The sequence below is a fragment of the Durio zibethinus genome, chromosome 2 (assembly GCF_047325235.1).
Source record: "Durio zibethinus cultivar Kanyao isolate XHJ-2024 chromosome 2, ASM4732523v1, whole genome shotgun sequence".
Lineage (NCBI taxonomy): Eukaryota > Viridiplantae > Streptophyta > Magnoliopsida > Malvales > Malvaceae > Durio > Durio zibethinus.
Genome location: NC_143163.1, coordinates 7,959,976 through 7,974,556, shown reverse-complemented (window position 1 = coordinate 7,974,556; position 14,581 = coordinate 7,959,976). Strand labels below are relative to the sequence as shown.

The following is a 14,581-nucleotide window of genomic DNA, read 5'->3' as shown; positions in this document are numbered from 1 at the left end:
CTATTAATTTATCTTTTAAATAATGACCGATATTTATTTTTATGGATGATTTGGGAAATGAATTATATATTTTTATGATTTTATATTTATAAACAAAATTTTTCATTAAATATTATCATAATTTTATTTTTGTCAAATATTTTATTTTCACTTTATTTTTGTTAATTATAAACTGATTTAATAAAAAAATTAATAATTTTATCACATATGATATATTTTTATTGGTCAATATTTATCATATCAATATTTTAATTAATAGTATTAATTAAAAGCATAAAATATTTAACGAAATAAAATTAGTTACTTAACTGTAAATTTTTTTATAAATACTAAATCATTAAAAACAATATGGTTCAAAGACCAAATTACATATTAACTCTTATTTTGTATGAGTTCTTGATTTTTTTTTTCCTTCGACAACTTGTAACCCCATACTTAAAAGTTTTCACCCTTAGGATTCATAAGAATGGAGCATTTAGCACCATAGTTTATGGAAATTTTAAAGCTAAACGCTTATGGCTTTTGTTTAGGTATCACTTTTTCAGAGGCAAGTCATCAGTGGCTGTTTAATTGATTGAGCGAAGCCAGACTCTATCCTTAGAGATAGATTGAAGTGACTTGATTTGATTATGATAATTAATTAAAATTCACAAGAAATATCCATCCCACTTTATGGTGGCCAAAAAGCAGAAATTTTTTTTTTGCATTCCAAAAAACATTACTTCGCTGCTGCTACGAACAAAATGGTTCACTCTTCTGGCTTCCGCCCCCCCCCCCCCCCCCTTTGCATTGATTGGGTGATGATGAGCCTAAGTCTTATCTCCCGATCTTGAAGTAAAATCAAGAATTTTATATCAATTGAGTATTAAAATTAATTTTAAAATATAAAAATTTATACATTTTTTTTAAGTATTTTTTAAGATAAAATCATAAACTTAAAAAAATCAAAATGAATAACATCTCATAAAAATATGAATCATAAAAGATAAATTAATTTGAAATATCAGATAAGTGTATATTTCGATTCTAAAATTGCACGAATTTATAAGTTAAATTTCGATCAAGTGATATCAAAATTAACTCTATAAGATACTAAAATCGTATCATTGAGGACAATGAACTCTCGTTAGAGTAAAAAAAATATCACAATCTTAAAATAAAGTTAAAAATCTCGCATCGAATGAGTATTAAAATTTATCTTAAAATATAAGAGTTCATGTACTTCTTTATTTGTAAGATATTTTTTATAAAATAAAATCATAAGACTAAAAAAACCAAAACAAACAATCTCTCACAATATTATAAACCGTATGCATAAAAATTAATATGAAACGTCCGATAAATATATATCCAAATCCTAAAGCCACGTAAATTTGAAGATTAAGTGTCGTAGGCTGACACTTACCATCGCCTAGCATGAAAAAACCACCTCCAGCAAAGTAGGCAGTTGATCTTTCCAAAGTTGAACTAACTTCCACCTCTTGTTTTTGACTAAAAACTCAATTGCCTTGGGCCAATTGAGTTTTATCCGAGCCAAAAGTAAAACCATTTAATAAAGCAAATACCCAGACTTTCATTCCATTTGAGATGTAAAATCCCATCAGATTCAACTTAAAAGAATATTAGAAGGGGATTAAACTCCAAAATCAGTTTTAAGTGACCCTTTTGTCTTTTGGTCAGAAGAGAAAGCAATAGGGCCCAAACCTTAGGATCTCTATCCAATCTGCATCTCACTCTTATCATCATCACCTGAGCTAAGCTCAAGTGGTCCCTGAACTGACCTATCAACCTCACTCATATGATAATCAATTTACTACAATTCCCGATAACTCATCAAACACGAAAAAGACAGCCTAGATCAAATTTTAAACGGATTTTTTATATGTTCGAATATTTTAAGGGCAAATACAGTACTAAACGTTTAATTTCCAATTCCTCCCTCTCAATTCTCAACCAGGTCAGGCATGGCAAGAATGGTTCATGGAGCTGTTTGGTAAAGCCTATCCATTATGAATTTATAGAATAATTTGACAAATGCTACAGCTCTAAAGTGAAAACCCCAACAGTTTAAACCAGGGAAATTAATCGCTCCAACAGCTGCCGCTGCCCCCGCACCCCCCCCCCCCCCAAAGGAAAAAAAAATCAGTTTCCAGTACAAAAATTCAATTCTTTAATCTTCAACCAGATGCTAAAAGTTGACTTCTTTTATGTGGAAACTGAATCACCCTACAGTCAATCCAAATCCAAATTTGTAGTCTTTCTTCCTATGATCTATCTGCATATCATAAATCCAGAGAGAGAAATGTTAAGAAACACTGCTCCATGGGCTTGATCAATCAAGGAAAAGAAATCAAAATGTCAAACATAATTCACAGCTAATAAACAAAAAACAACTAAACAAACTTCTTTAAGGACATGTTTGGCGCATAGAATGATGAATAGATAAGATGATTATCATAACCCTAATCCTATGTTTAAGGAAGGATGATTTTGAATTTTGATTAAAAAAATCATTTTATCCACACTTTTAATCTTGCACATAACAAACATGGTAAAGGATGAATATCATCCCATCTTCCTCTTAAACTTGCACACACTAAGAATAAGAAGACTTCATCTAATCCAATCTTATCCATAATTTTGTGCACCAAATGCACCCCTAGTGTATAATTACAAATATGTTTCTTAGGAAAGTTATCTTACCTCCGCAGAGAGAATAAAATTTAGGCCCATATTTAACCGCTCTTCCAGATAAGCAGCTGCGCATCCATTCGAATCAATCTTCCCCCTCAATCGACACTGAAAACGTGACAAATTGATTGTCCAGAACGACGGTCCAGTTAGTTCCATTCTATTACTTATTAGAAAATTTGCTGGAATTGAACCTATAGGCAAATCTACACTGATGTCAATAAACTTAATAACAATAACACTTCCTCAAAAGTAGCCTTGCTTCTTTGGCTGTCCTCTGAATTGCCCCATTATAGTTGGTTGTGTTTCCTCCAGGTGCCCTAGGTCTACTCCCTTTATTTAAGACCATTAAAATTGATAATAACTGCTTGTAAGAGGTCTATCGTATTAAGCTTCCCCCTCCCCGCTTCTCAAAGTATCCAGCAAAGGAAAGACAGCTTTATAAATTTCTTTTTGATGATATCGAGAGCATAACATGTATATGTAAAACAATATAAATGCTAAATTCTAATGTCTATAGACATGCAAAAACATCAATGTGCATTAATATTAAAAATCTAGCAACCAAAAACTTACCTGTCTAAGGATGTAATCATATCCAACACTTGATGTTACATCTCTTGTTATGTAGTTATACATGAAATCTGACGCAAGAGAAACCTTCATAGAAATAAAATTGCATAAGAATGATTATAAAACAAATCACACTTATGTTAGGAGGAAAAAGTTCTTACCTTCTCAGATACCTTCTGAACATAGCTCAAAGCAACTACTCCAGTACTTGCAACTTGCCCTGTGGCAACCTGGAGGCAGAGAGTGCTTAGATTGGTCATATGTGCATAAAGCAAACATAGAATATTTCTACCAATAACATTTCAATTCCACACCTGCAACAAGTTCCTCTCGGCAGGGGAAACATGAAAAAATGGTGGGGGAGAACTGAATTAACTATTTTATGGCTTAAAACTCGGCTTTAGAAGAAGCATTGCCATCAAATATCCACTTATCATCCAGGGACCAGAGGAACAGTATTTCTGAAGATCTAGAAACTTCATGAGCAGGAGTTTAAACACTGAACTAAGGCTACGTTTGGTAGAAAGGAAAGACAGAGGAAGTGAAGGAAAATGTTTTAATCTAATGGTTGAGATGCTATTATGTAGCTCAACCAATAGATTTAAACTTTTTCTTTCCTTCCCACCAAACAGAGTGTAAGAGTTTTTCATGGGTCTATAACACATGCGCACACTCAGGATCATCAAAATTTGAGCTAGATGCAAAATGTTCTAAACATTCATGTATTACCTAGTTTTGAATGCAATTCAGTTTTACCTTCAGAAAGACGGCATTAAAACCATGTCCTTGATTCTAATGACTTGGTCCACCACTTCCGTATTTTGGAAATGTCATAAGTCACTGAAAAGAAGGGACATCCTGATTCTCACAATTTGTCGACCGTATTTGCAATTTAGTTAGGGATGTAAATGACACCCCTACCTTTGTAATAGGTCTAGAAACATATTTAGAAGTAATAAACAACACCCACTAACTATTGCAAAAATAAATATTGACAAGCCGGTGATAAAAGAAGAAACCAGGCTAAATTACCATCTTATCTGTTTCATATCGGGCAGCATATCCAATGCCTGACTTTCGGTGCTGACCAGCCCAAAATACTTCACCACCCAAGGATAAATGTCGTGTCACACTCTGCACAAATAATGCATAGATTCAGCATATTAATAACAACAAACACAATCATAATTGCAGAAGTAGTGGATTCAGCAGAAGATTGATGATGAATGCAATGCAATGGCTCACTAAAACAGCAAAGAAAATGCAGAAGGCTTTCAGCACAGGAAGTTAGGTTGCTTCTATAATTATTAATATATGCATCTTATAGTATTTCCTATTAGAAAAAGGAAGATAAACCAAGGCATTAATAGTAAGGCACAGCATCAACATAAACAACATATTAACATAGATGTGAAAGCTTGGAGCACATGTTTGTTACATGTATTCTTTAAGAAAAAGCATATGTCTACCGATTGTGATGAATGATCCTTGTCCTACAACATGATTAGGCAGTGTAACACAATCACACACAAACAAAAAATTAGGAAAACTTCTAGCAGGGTATTACTATTGTTAAATCACTTGACAACACAATGGTGAGCAATCATTTTGGGAAGGCAACATAAGAAGTTAATTCAACTAGCAGATACAATTCTATCTTCATGTTAATTTTTTGCAAGCATTGATCTCAAGATTTGTCAATGCACAAAGAAATCACAAAGTCTACATTATTTTGCATCTGGGTATAGTACAAGTCATTTTTCTAGGTATAGATCATCCAATAACTTGTCCATATATAATGTAGCTTCATATGATTTACCTGGATATAACTAGCTCCAAATAAGGCAGCATTTCCCATTTGAAACTGAGACCTGTAGTCTTTACCCTGAACAAGGAAAAGAAAAATGTCAAAAGATAAAGCAAGCTCATATTTCATGGCAGCAAGCCACCACGCAAATTTGTTTACAAGCATAAAAAAAAGCTACCAAGATGATTAATAAAATCAAAAGAAAAAAAAAGAAAAACCAGAATATGAGGTATCACTCTCACAATGACACAAAGAAAAAAGAAAAGACAGACCAAAGCTAACTAGCCAAGACATAATTTATTTAATAGTGACTGACCTTGTAATCAAAGTTGACTATGCCATGTGACATATGAGGTTCATTTGAGAGCTGGAACAGCAAAAAGTAAGTTATCAACTACCTTATACATGAAAAAACGTATTCAGTCTGAAAGCAAGAAAAGCAAAAGATTAAAGAATAAATGAAACACTATTTACCTGGGCATTAGCCTTCACAGTAAGATTGTCAGTCAAATCCCATTTCACTCTTGCATTGAGCCTACCATCAGTCAGCACCCTCCCAATAAGCATCAACTGCAGGAAACCCATAATTGATCTCACTATTGGATTGACTTAGTATGATAATATAATTTAGAGTACAAGAGGGTGATACTGGAAGAGTAAATATAATGAGAGAAGCCATACATTTGGGTCAATAAAATTGGCACCAAATTCATAGTGAGCAGTAGGAATTTTAATGGTTTCAGCAGATTGAGAAGGAATTTCTGTTGGGCCCATATACACACTGAGATGATTGGGAATGCATAGATACCGTTATTAATTAATATAAAGAAAAATGAAAATCAGAATAATAATAACAAAAAACTCAAAGGGTCAAAGAAGCTGACGCTACCTGTGACTGAGTGAGAATTTCTGATTTAGTCCTTTGGTGAAATCAAATCGCAATCCTTCAAAAGCTTCTGGCTTCAAAGACACTGCCAAACATGTTCAACCAATAAGCATTAATTTTTCATGAAAAATAACAGACCCTAACCAATATTTTAGATCATTCTTTTTTCTACATAATCCCCGCAAAAGATGGATAATAAACCTAGAATTCAAAGCTTTTAGAGATAGGTATACAATTAGACAACAAAATCAGAAAACAGAAGAAACAAATTAAGTGGATATTCTACAACATTTTGACAGGCACAGAGAATATACATAAGGTGCTGAAGAAAATAGATACCATTCAGAGAAAGATATTAAACATACATTTCAAAGCACTTGAACGATGATTCAGAGAAAAAACTTAATTGTATCTCAAGAACCTAACAACATTTTACTGACAAATCTTAGTAGTGTATCACTCTCACATGCTTTTAGTTCTCTAATAAACCTTTTTCTTTCCCCTGTTCCCAAACATTACTATTCACCGGCTGAGCTCTTGTTACCATGCAGCTTTGCACACTACTATAATGCCACCTTGGGCGTGTTAATAGTTGTCCATTTATGAAACCCGCTAGAACCAATTCTAAGAAGCAACTGCTTTTATAAAATTTGCACTTAAGATTAATAAAAAACCAAAACCTTCCCTCCTCCTAGAAAAAAGAGATATTTTTTTTATATTTTAGCAAGTCATGCAAAATTATCAAAATAAATAAATAAAGAAAACCATCATTTTCACCAATCAGAGCAGACTAGGGTTTTAAGAAAGGGGCTTAACAACAAACAAAAACCTAAATCTGCAAAACCTCCATTCCACTAACTTAACCGTCTCAATTCAAAATCCCAAATCATAAAATTCCACATAAGCCAATAAAGATCAAGAAACGACCAAACGTGGTTTTTTTTTTTTTTTTTAAATAGCATCCATAATCTCAAGACGTAGTTACAAATCAAGAAATGAAAGAATAAAAAAGAAAACCCATATATTATAAAGTGAGAAGGGAATACTGAGAGCTTCGCGGTGGAGCTCTTCAAAAGGAATAGGGCATGGGAGATTCATGAAATCGGTTTTCTCCTCAGCTTTTTTGGATTCGCCGGCTGGAACCGTCGTAGGACCTGGAGGTACAAGCCCCGCCATTTGTCTTCTATTTTCTGCTCGAGGAATTTGACGCAAAATCAAACAGCCGCCAGCTTGAGAGGGTGAAGACGATTAAGCGATGGGGCAGCAGTTACAGCAGTCAGGCAAGACTTATTGTGGGGTTTTAGCCAGGGTTTTATGTGACATGTGTGAAGTAAAAAAAAAAAAAAAAAAGAGAAAAATCATATAATTTAATTCAAGTTCGTTAGTTGAAAAAAGAACAATTCATCTTAAACTTTTTAATTTTACCGAATAAATAAATCTTATTATTAATAATTTGTTAGCTATATGTTAAAAACAACATTTAAAGATCAATTTAACTCTGAAAATCAATATTCTCAAATAATTACATAAAATAATATTTTATAATAATAAATTATTTTTCATTTTTTAAAATATATCAAATCTATTAATAATTAAAGAATTTTAGATGTAACATATAAATATAAAACTTATAATTATAAATATGTTGATGTGTAAATATATATATATATAATAAAATAAATATATTAAGCATATAATATTATTTTGACATATAACAATTTATGAAAAAGAAATATGAAAGATATAATAATAAAAAATTGATTGAAAAAAATAACAATTGGATATTTATTAATTCCATTTTAATTATTATAGTATTCATATATATGTTAAATTTAAATTTACATATTTGCAAAATTATAATGATAACAAATTTATTCATTTTAAATTAAAAATCATTTATAATATGTAAACTCAAATTAAGGAGTTTTAATGTTTAAATAAATAATTATTGTTACTGTATATCCTACATATATAAAATAAAAAATAATATATATAAATATAAGAAATTTAAGTTTGAGGGATAGTTTTGTAATTATATAAATTTTGTTAACAAAATTAAAAATTTTGATGTGAGTTTTTCATTTTTTAGATTAATGGACTTGTGTTAAATTATATTTAAAATTAAAGGATCTTGATGAAATTTAGTAATTTATTTTTAAAATATTTTTTTGACTATATATTTTTATTTTTATATATTTGTTTTTATTACGAGTTTAAAACAAAGTTTTAGAACCAAAATATATATGTAAGAATAATAAGGTTTTAGGTGTTGTTTGATACCCTAATGAAAAATTAAGTATTAAAGTTTTAGTTACGAAACATTTAAGTACTGAATTTATAATATAAAAAAATTTTCATATATTACTAAAAATTTAATATTTAGTTTTTTATTAAATTTTAAAAGAAATATGATTTTATAATTATTTTTAATTGCTAAAGTTAAAAAATAAATAATAAAAAATTATATAAGATGAATGTAATCAAATAATATTGTTTTTCATTTTTAAACAAAAATAATAATTTTTTAAATTAAAAGTAATAAATTAAAAATAATTAAAAAAATAATTTTTAAACTTAGCTATGATAAGATAGATGTGGAGGTGCAAATAGATCAATTCGATGATGATGATAAATAATTATATGCCCGGTGATTGAGAGTATATCACTTATAATAATTATAATATAATTAATTAATAATAATTTAAAATTATGTAAGATATATTAAAATTTTATATGTAATTTGTATTTATAAATGATAGATTTTTACATAATTTTTTATTATATTTAAATAATTGTAAAATTATAATAAAAGCAATTATAAGTAAAATGCTTTCGGATTATGCACTTATTTTGGTTTTTAGTAATACTTTTCTTTGTTTCAAACAATGAATAATAAGAATTGGGAAAACTTTGAACATTTGACTGTTGAAATATAAAACCAAGTTGGAACGTAAAGAATGTCACGATCATGAGAATAAAATTCTTAACCTATTAAAATTGGGAATGGTTGAATTTTTTCAATTATATAAATGTTTGGTTCATACATTTACTGTTTATATAGTTTATTTTGTCTTAATTTCAAGCAAAATTTTAATCTATAAAAATTTGAGTGCAATAAAAATATTAAATCTAAATAAAATGATAAAGTTTAAATTTTTTTTATTATTTTAGCCTTAAATAATATTAGACTTAGATTTTGTTTGGTTCACACTTTAACTATTTAATTTTTAATTATAAAAATGTAGTCTTTTGATTGTAATAGTGTTTTGTGACCTAATTAAATGATATTTATCATTAATTAAGCACTCAAAATTTTTTATTTATTTATTTTTATCCAATAATTAAAGAAAAGAAAATACAAAAAATAGCATAGAGTTAATTTTATTAAATAAAAATGTGACATAAAAATATATACTTAAATAAATAAATAAATTTAAAAAATTAATTATTATATAATTGAAAACAATCATATTGAACTTTTTAATGAAAAATGTACTAATTTACTATTAATTGCATGATAGTTAAAAATAGAATAAACTTTAGAGATATACCTTATGATTAAGGCCAAAATGAAAGTGCTCCTAAGATTTAAAACATGACGTTTAATTACTCTATAATTTATTTTATTATTTTTTCACTTAAAACCGTTACTTTTTTTGTTTCTTCTTATTTTTTAATTTTTTTATTCTTCATCTAAAATTCATATTCTCTCTCTTTAAAATTAAATTAATTCTCTTTCTAAACTAAAATCAATTCACAAATATCAACTTTTAAATCACCAAAATCTCTACACCACTACCACCACCACCTTACATCACCTTCATTCTTCATCTTTAACTTTTTTTTATCAAATAGTCAAAATCCTGATTCTACTATAAGCAACAATAACCCTCTTTCAACATCTGAAACTCCTAAGCCTTCTAAGCCCCCAGCTCTTAAACAATCCAAAATTGAAAGGCCTTCTTCTATATCCCATGTAAATACTCTTAATCATGACGTAAGAATTGTTACACATCCTGATGGTTCTATAGGCTATCAAAAGCATTCATACAAAACAACCTATGACAACATGCAGCTTAAAGAATTGCCTATTATGGCAAAACTCTATATTGATTCTAGTAAGGGGAAATTTGAATCGGTGGGAAAAAAAAAGGTTCTTATTTCTAACCAGAAAAAAATTTTGACAATGGAAAGCAAATATACCATCAAACATCTCATTGATGATTATATGAGTTTTAATTCAAATGATTTATTAGAATATGAAAAAATTGAACCAAGCAATTATCCTAGTATTTCAAATAGTATGGGCACTAACACGCCATACATTGAAGCCAAACAAAGTTTCACCAATAAAAAAGTTAGTGAATGTGCAAGCAGTGTTGAAAAGTCTAGTGAAAATGGTGAAGTGAGTAGGAAAACAAGCATATATAAAAAGAGCAATGGTAGTGATATTAGTGATGAAAGCAACTCTAGTTGTCAGAGCAGTGCCATATACAAACCCCACAAAGCAAATTATCTAAGATGGTAAGCAATTCAAGTTGTCAGATTTTAGAAGGGAAACTTGGATTTTAAGCACTTTAGGGTTTTAAGGAGACTGGGATATGGGGATATAGGCAATGTTTATCTATCAAATTTGATTTAATGGTGTTGGTGGTGTGGAGATTTTAGTGATTTGAAGGTTGTTTGTGGATTGGTTTGGATTTAGAGAGAGAAAATATGAATTTTGAGAAAGAGAAAATATGAATTCAGATGAAGAAAAAAAAAATAAATGAAAATAATAACAATTTTGGTGAAAAAAATAATAAAACAAATCATAGGGCAGTTAAATGTCACGTTTTAAATCTCAAAGGTATTTTCACTTCTTCCATAATTACATGGTATATTTATGAAATTTACTTTAAAATATATATATGATTAACAGTAATTAAATATAATATAAATTAATTTTTTTATTTTCTTTTATTGAAATCTAACTATTTTATTTTTATATGGTAATTTAATATGCTTATTTATATGATAAATGTAATATGCTCATTTTTTATTTAAATAGATTTAGAAAAATAACTTATTTTATACTTATTATTTTTATAATTTCACCAAAAATTCATAAGATAAATTTTGCTTATTTTGACTAAACCTTGACCATTCTTAGAGTAAGCCATGTATCAAAATTTGTTGCATCTTTTTTTACTCTCTTTAACTCTTTCCTCTGCACGCAACTTACCACCTCATTTTTTTGCCCTCCCAACTCTTTCCCCTTCAAGCAATAAATCTCTAAATCATTTGATTTTAAAAAATAAATGGCAGAGAGCGAGCTGAGAGATATTTTTCATTTTTTTTAATTTTTTATCCTTTCTTTCTTTCTTTTTCTTCTTTTCTCTTACCCACTTCCAACTACTTATTTCATCCCTCTTTTCTCCTCCACTCCATCTCTCACCTGCCATAAGTTTTTTTTTTTTTCTAATTGCCAAAGAGTAAGTTATTAGAATTGGGGAAGAAGGTAAAATCCTTAGCCCCTATTGGATTTTCGAAAAACCCCGTCCCAAAAAAAAAAAGTGAAAAAAGAAGAAACTAGAGAAGAATTGGTAACTTGGCTAAAAGAAAAAAAGAACAGATTGATTATAAAATATTTTTTTGTTCACTTTTATTTTTTTTGCTTTTTTTTTATTTTCAATAATGAGATTTTCAAGTAAGAATTTTTGCCTTCTTAAAATTTTTTTGAGAAAATGACAACCCAATTACACATACATGGTGTATTTTTTTCCTTTACTGAAAATGAAATCTTGTGCTTTTAGTATTGTGTGCTTTTATAACTAAATTTTTGCTTTCGTGTTTGAATGTGGTGAAACAAAATTTCTAATTTTTTTAATTTTTAATTTAGTATGTCAAAATTTGGAGAGTTAACTAATGATGTTTAAGCTTTAATTTCAATTAGCGGAGATGAAACTTTTACTTATGAATTAGAGTAATTTTTAAAATTTTTTTAATGTATGTTGGATGATACCTTGATTCTTGAAAGAGTGCTTTGGAAATTGGAAGCTACTTAAAGTTTGGTGGTATTCCAATTCAAAGTTAGAAAGTAGATGTCAATTCATTTTTCAATATGTTAAATTTTGACAGTATATTCAATTAATATTTTTTTGTATTTCACCATAGAGACTCTATTTTGGTTTTGTGGAATTTGAAGTGGCAAGTTCTATGAAAAGTGTCATATAAGTATTTATAAATTTTTTCTTATGCTGACCTTTTTCTTAGATTAGGAAGACCAAATTTATAGTGTTGAAAAATACATTTATCTTTTGAATTCCATGTAGTGTTTTAGCATGAATAAAGATTTTCTATTTTATAGATTTTTGTTTAAACAAATTTAAAGTAGGTAAATTTTTTTAACCTTAAAATCAAAATCATTTGCTATGAATTTTTTGCATATGGATCTTCTTAAGGTTTACATTATCCAATTGCAGCTGCAATGGTATATACTGTTTTTATTTGAACTTTTACTTTTGTAAGCTTGTAATATATATCTCAAGAATTTTCCTGTATTTTATTACATTCAGGAGAGATGATGCTTGGTTTGCTGCACTTGAAAAGTTTTACATTCATATGACCTGGAGTGGTAGGCTGCAGGTATGCTATATTTTTTAAGGTATGCAGACTATTTTAGGTGTTTTATGACTAGTTCTGTCCTCTTATTTTATTGCTTTCCTCTAATCAGGTCCCCAGTTTAAGAAACCTTTCTGTCTTTTTTGCTTAAAAATTGTTGTGCAAGGATCAAACATTCTTAATTCAAGTTGCATTAATATCTGGTATGGCTTGAAAGTTAAATGTTTACCTTTTCTATATTGGATATGTTTGCAACTATCATATACATATCCATCAAGTTGGATACAAAACATAATATGGATATTGTAGCTCCCTTGAAGTATACATGTGTGCTAGTGCTACCTTTATTCTGATTAGCTTCTTATGCAATCGAGTCAAAATTTTGTGTTCATTTTACAATAGTTGTCTACTTCTTAATTTAAAAGAGAGTTTACAATATGTATGAACTATTTTTTATTTTAGAACGCAATGAATGTTTTTCATGTTACTAATTGAGATAAGAAGATTTCTAGAAAGTTTACATGCCTAAGGTTTGTGTTCAAAGAAATTTTGAATTAGAGAATTTAAGATTTATGGTTGAAGAATTCAAATAAAATAAAAACCATAGAAAAGCCCTAATCAATTCATAAAAAGAATGGAGATATGACCAAATGGACCATAATTAATACCCATTCCAACTAATATACTAACAGTCAAATGCTTCTAAACACCAAAACTGAAATAACTACTCTACTAATAACTTGTTAACTATCAAGACAACATATTATTTTCATGTTCTGAATTATTTCTTGATTTTGATACATCTTGGTTGAGGATGGAGGATGGAGGATGCTTTGGACCATTTAGTAATGAGTTTGATGTTATTAGAAGCATTAGCTATATATATGCAACAAGAGTAAAAAAATTGAAAAAGTATGTGAATGCATGTATGTGTGTATATATACACATATAAGGTAACAGAAGGAAATTTATTGTTAGATATCACATATCTATTGAGGTCTAAAACAATGTAAATTTAATGTTAGTTTAAGTTTGAGAATAAATTTTATTTCTAATTTGAAATTTTAGTAAATTAAAACGGCAAAAGCTAGAGGTTCTAAATTTACGTGTATATTCCAAATTAAAGTTTTACTTTTTTCTAATACAGCATGTTTATTAGAGTTTTTTTTTTTTTTATTTGTAGCATGGTTTATTTTTATTGGACTGTAACAACTTTGTTCTCTTATATATTCAAATGACATAAGGCATATTGTTTTCTACGTAAAAGCTTCTTAACGTAAATATAAATATTTTACATTTTTGTTAAAATACCATACTGTTCCTTCTAAGTTGTTAAGGATATGACTTACGAATATTTATAAAATTAAAAGTTTTGTATATATATTTTTAGAATAAAAAGTGCTAAAAATAAACTCTAATTTGATACTGTGATCCATAGGTTCTAAGGTGTGAACCGCCACCAATGAACAAGGCCATGACCAGATACTTCAATGCTCTTGGTGTCACGTCCCGAGATCAAGACGTAACATGATCATATTACCTTGAAAAAAATCTCAAAGTAATATAAAGCCTTATTTCTTAAACATTTTAAAATTCTTCAATAAAATAATCTATCAAGTAAAATTTATATCTTTAATCCAACTGATGATACATCTTTATATATCTAAATGTAAATCATATAAAATACAAAAATGCCTCTTAAAATTTCATTGGCCAACATATTCTCCGACAATTAAATAATCTTACCCATTTCATCTTCTAACTTCACACAAGACTAACCAAACTTATCACTTAGTCATCTGTAAAGAAAATATAAAAGGAGAATGAGCAAACCATAGTTCAATAAGTATAGGCTCACACACCTTACCAGATCAAGCATCATTTTCTTACACATCATATAGATCATTCAAAACATTCATCAAATCATAATATCAAAACATTTCAAGATCATCGTTTTGTTAAATATTTCATAAATTCATAAATCAATGTCAAAATATGTCACTTCATAAATCATTACAAAA

At 28.6% G+C, this 14,581-nt stretch overlaps 2 protein-coding genes across 2 annotated transcripts; one reads left to right on the top strand and one right to left on the bottom strand.

The window, feature by feature from the left end:
• Positions 1-1,854: 1,854 nt before the first annotated feature.
• On the bottom strand, positions 1,855-7,260 carry LOC111309196 (mitochondrial import receptor subunit TOM40-1-like). Its single transcript, XM_022908147.2, has 11 exons — positions 7,004-7,260; positions 5,961-6,042; positions 5,753-5,852; positions 5,546-5,641; positions 5,388-5,438; positions 5,084-5,149; positions 4,297-4,398; positions 3,426-3,494; positions 3,268-3,351; positions 2,704-2,799; positions 1,855-2,275 (listed from the first exon to the last, which is right to left on the bottom strand). Exons 1-11 carry the CDS (start codon positions 7,131-7,133, stop codon positions 2,222-2,224), a joined length of 930 nt encoding a protein of 309 aa, XP_022763882.1. The 5' UTR covers positions 7,134-7,260; the 3' UTR covers positions 1,855-2,221.
• On the top strand, positions 7,213-10,599 carry LOC149519953 (protein kinase PVPK-1-like). Its single transcript, XM_089752008.1, is given in 2 exon segments — positions 7,213-7,280; positions 9,813-10,599. Coding segments are annotated over 2 exon segments (855 nt in total).
• Positions 10,600-14,581: the final 3,982 nt, after the last annotated feature.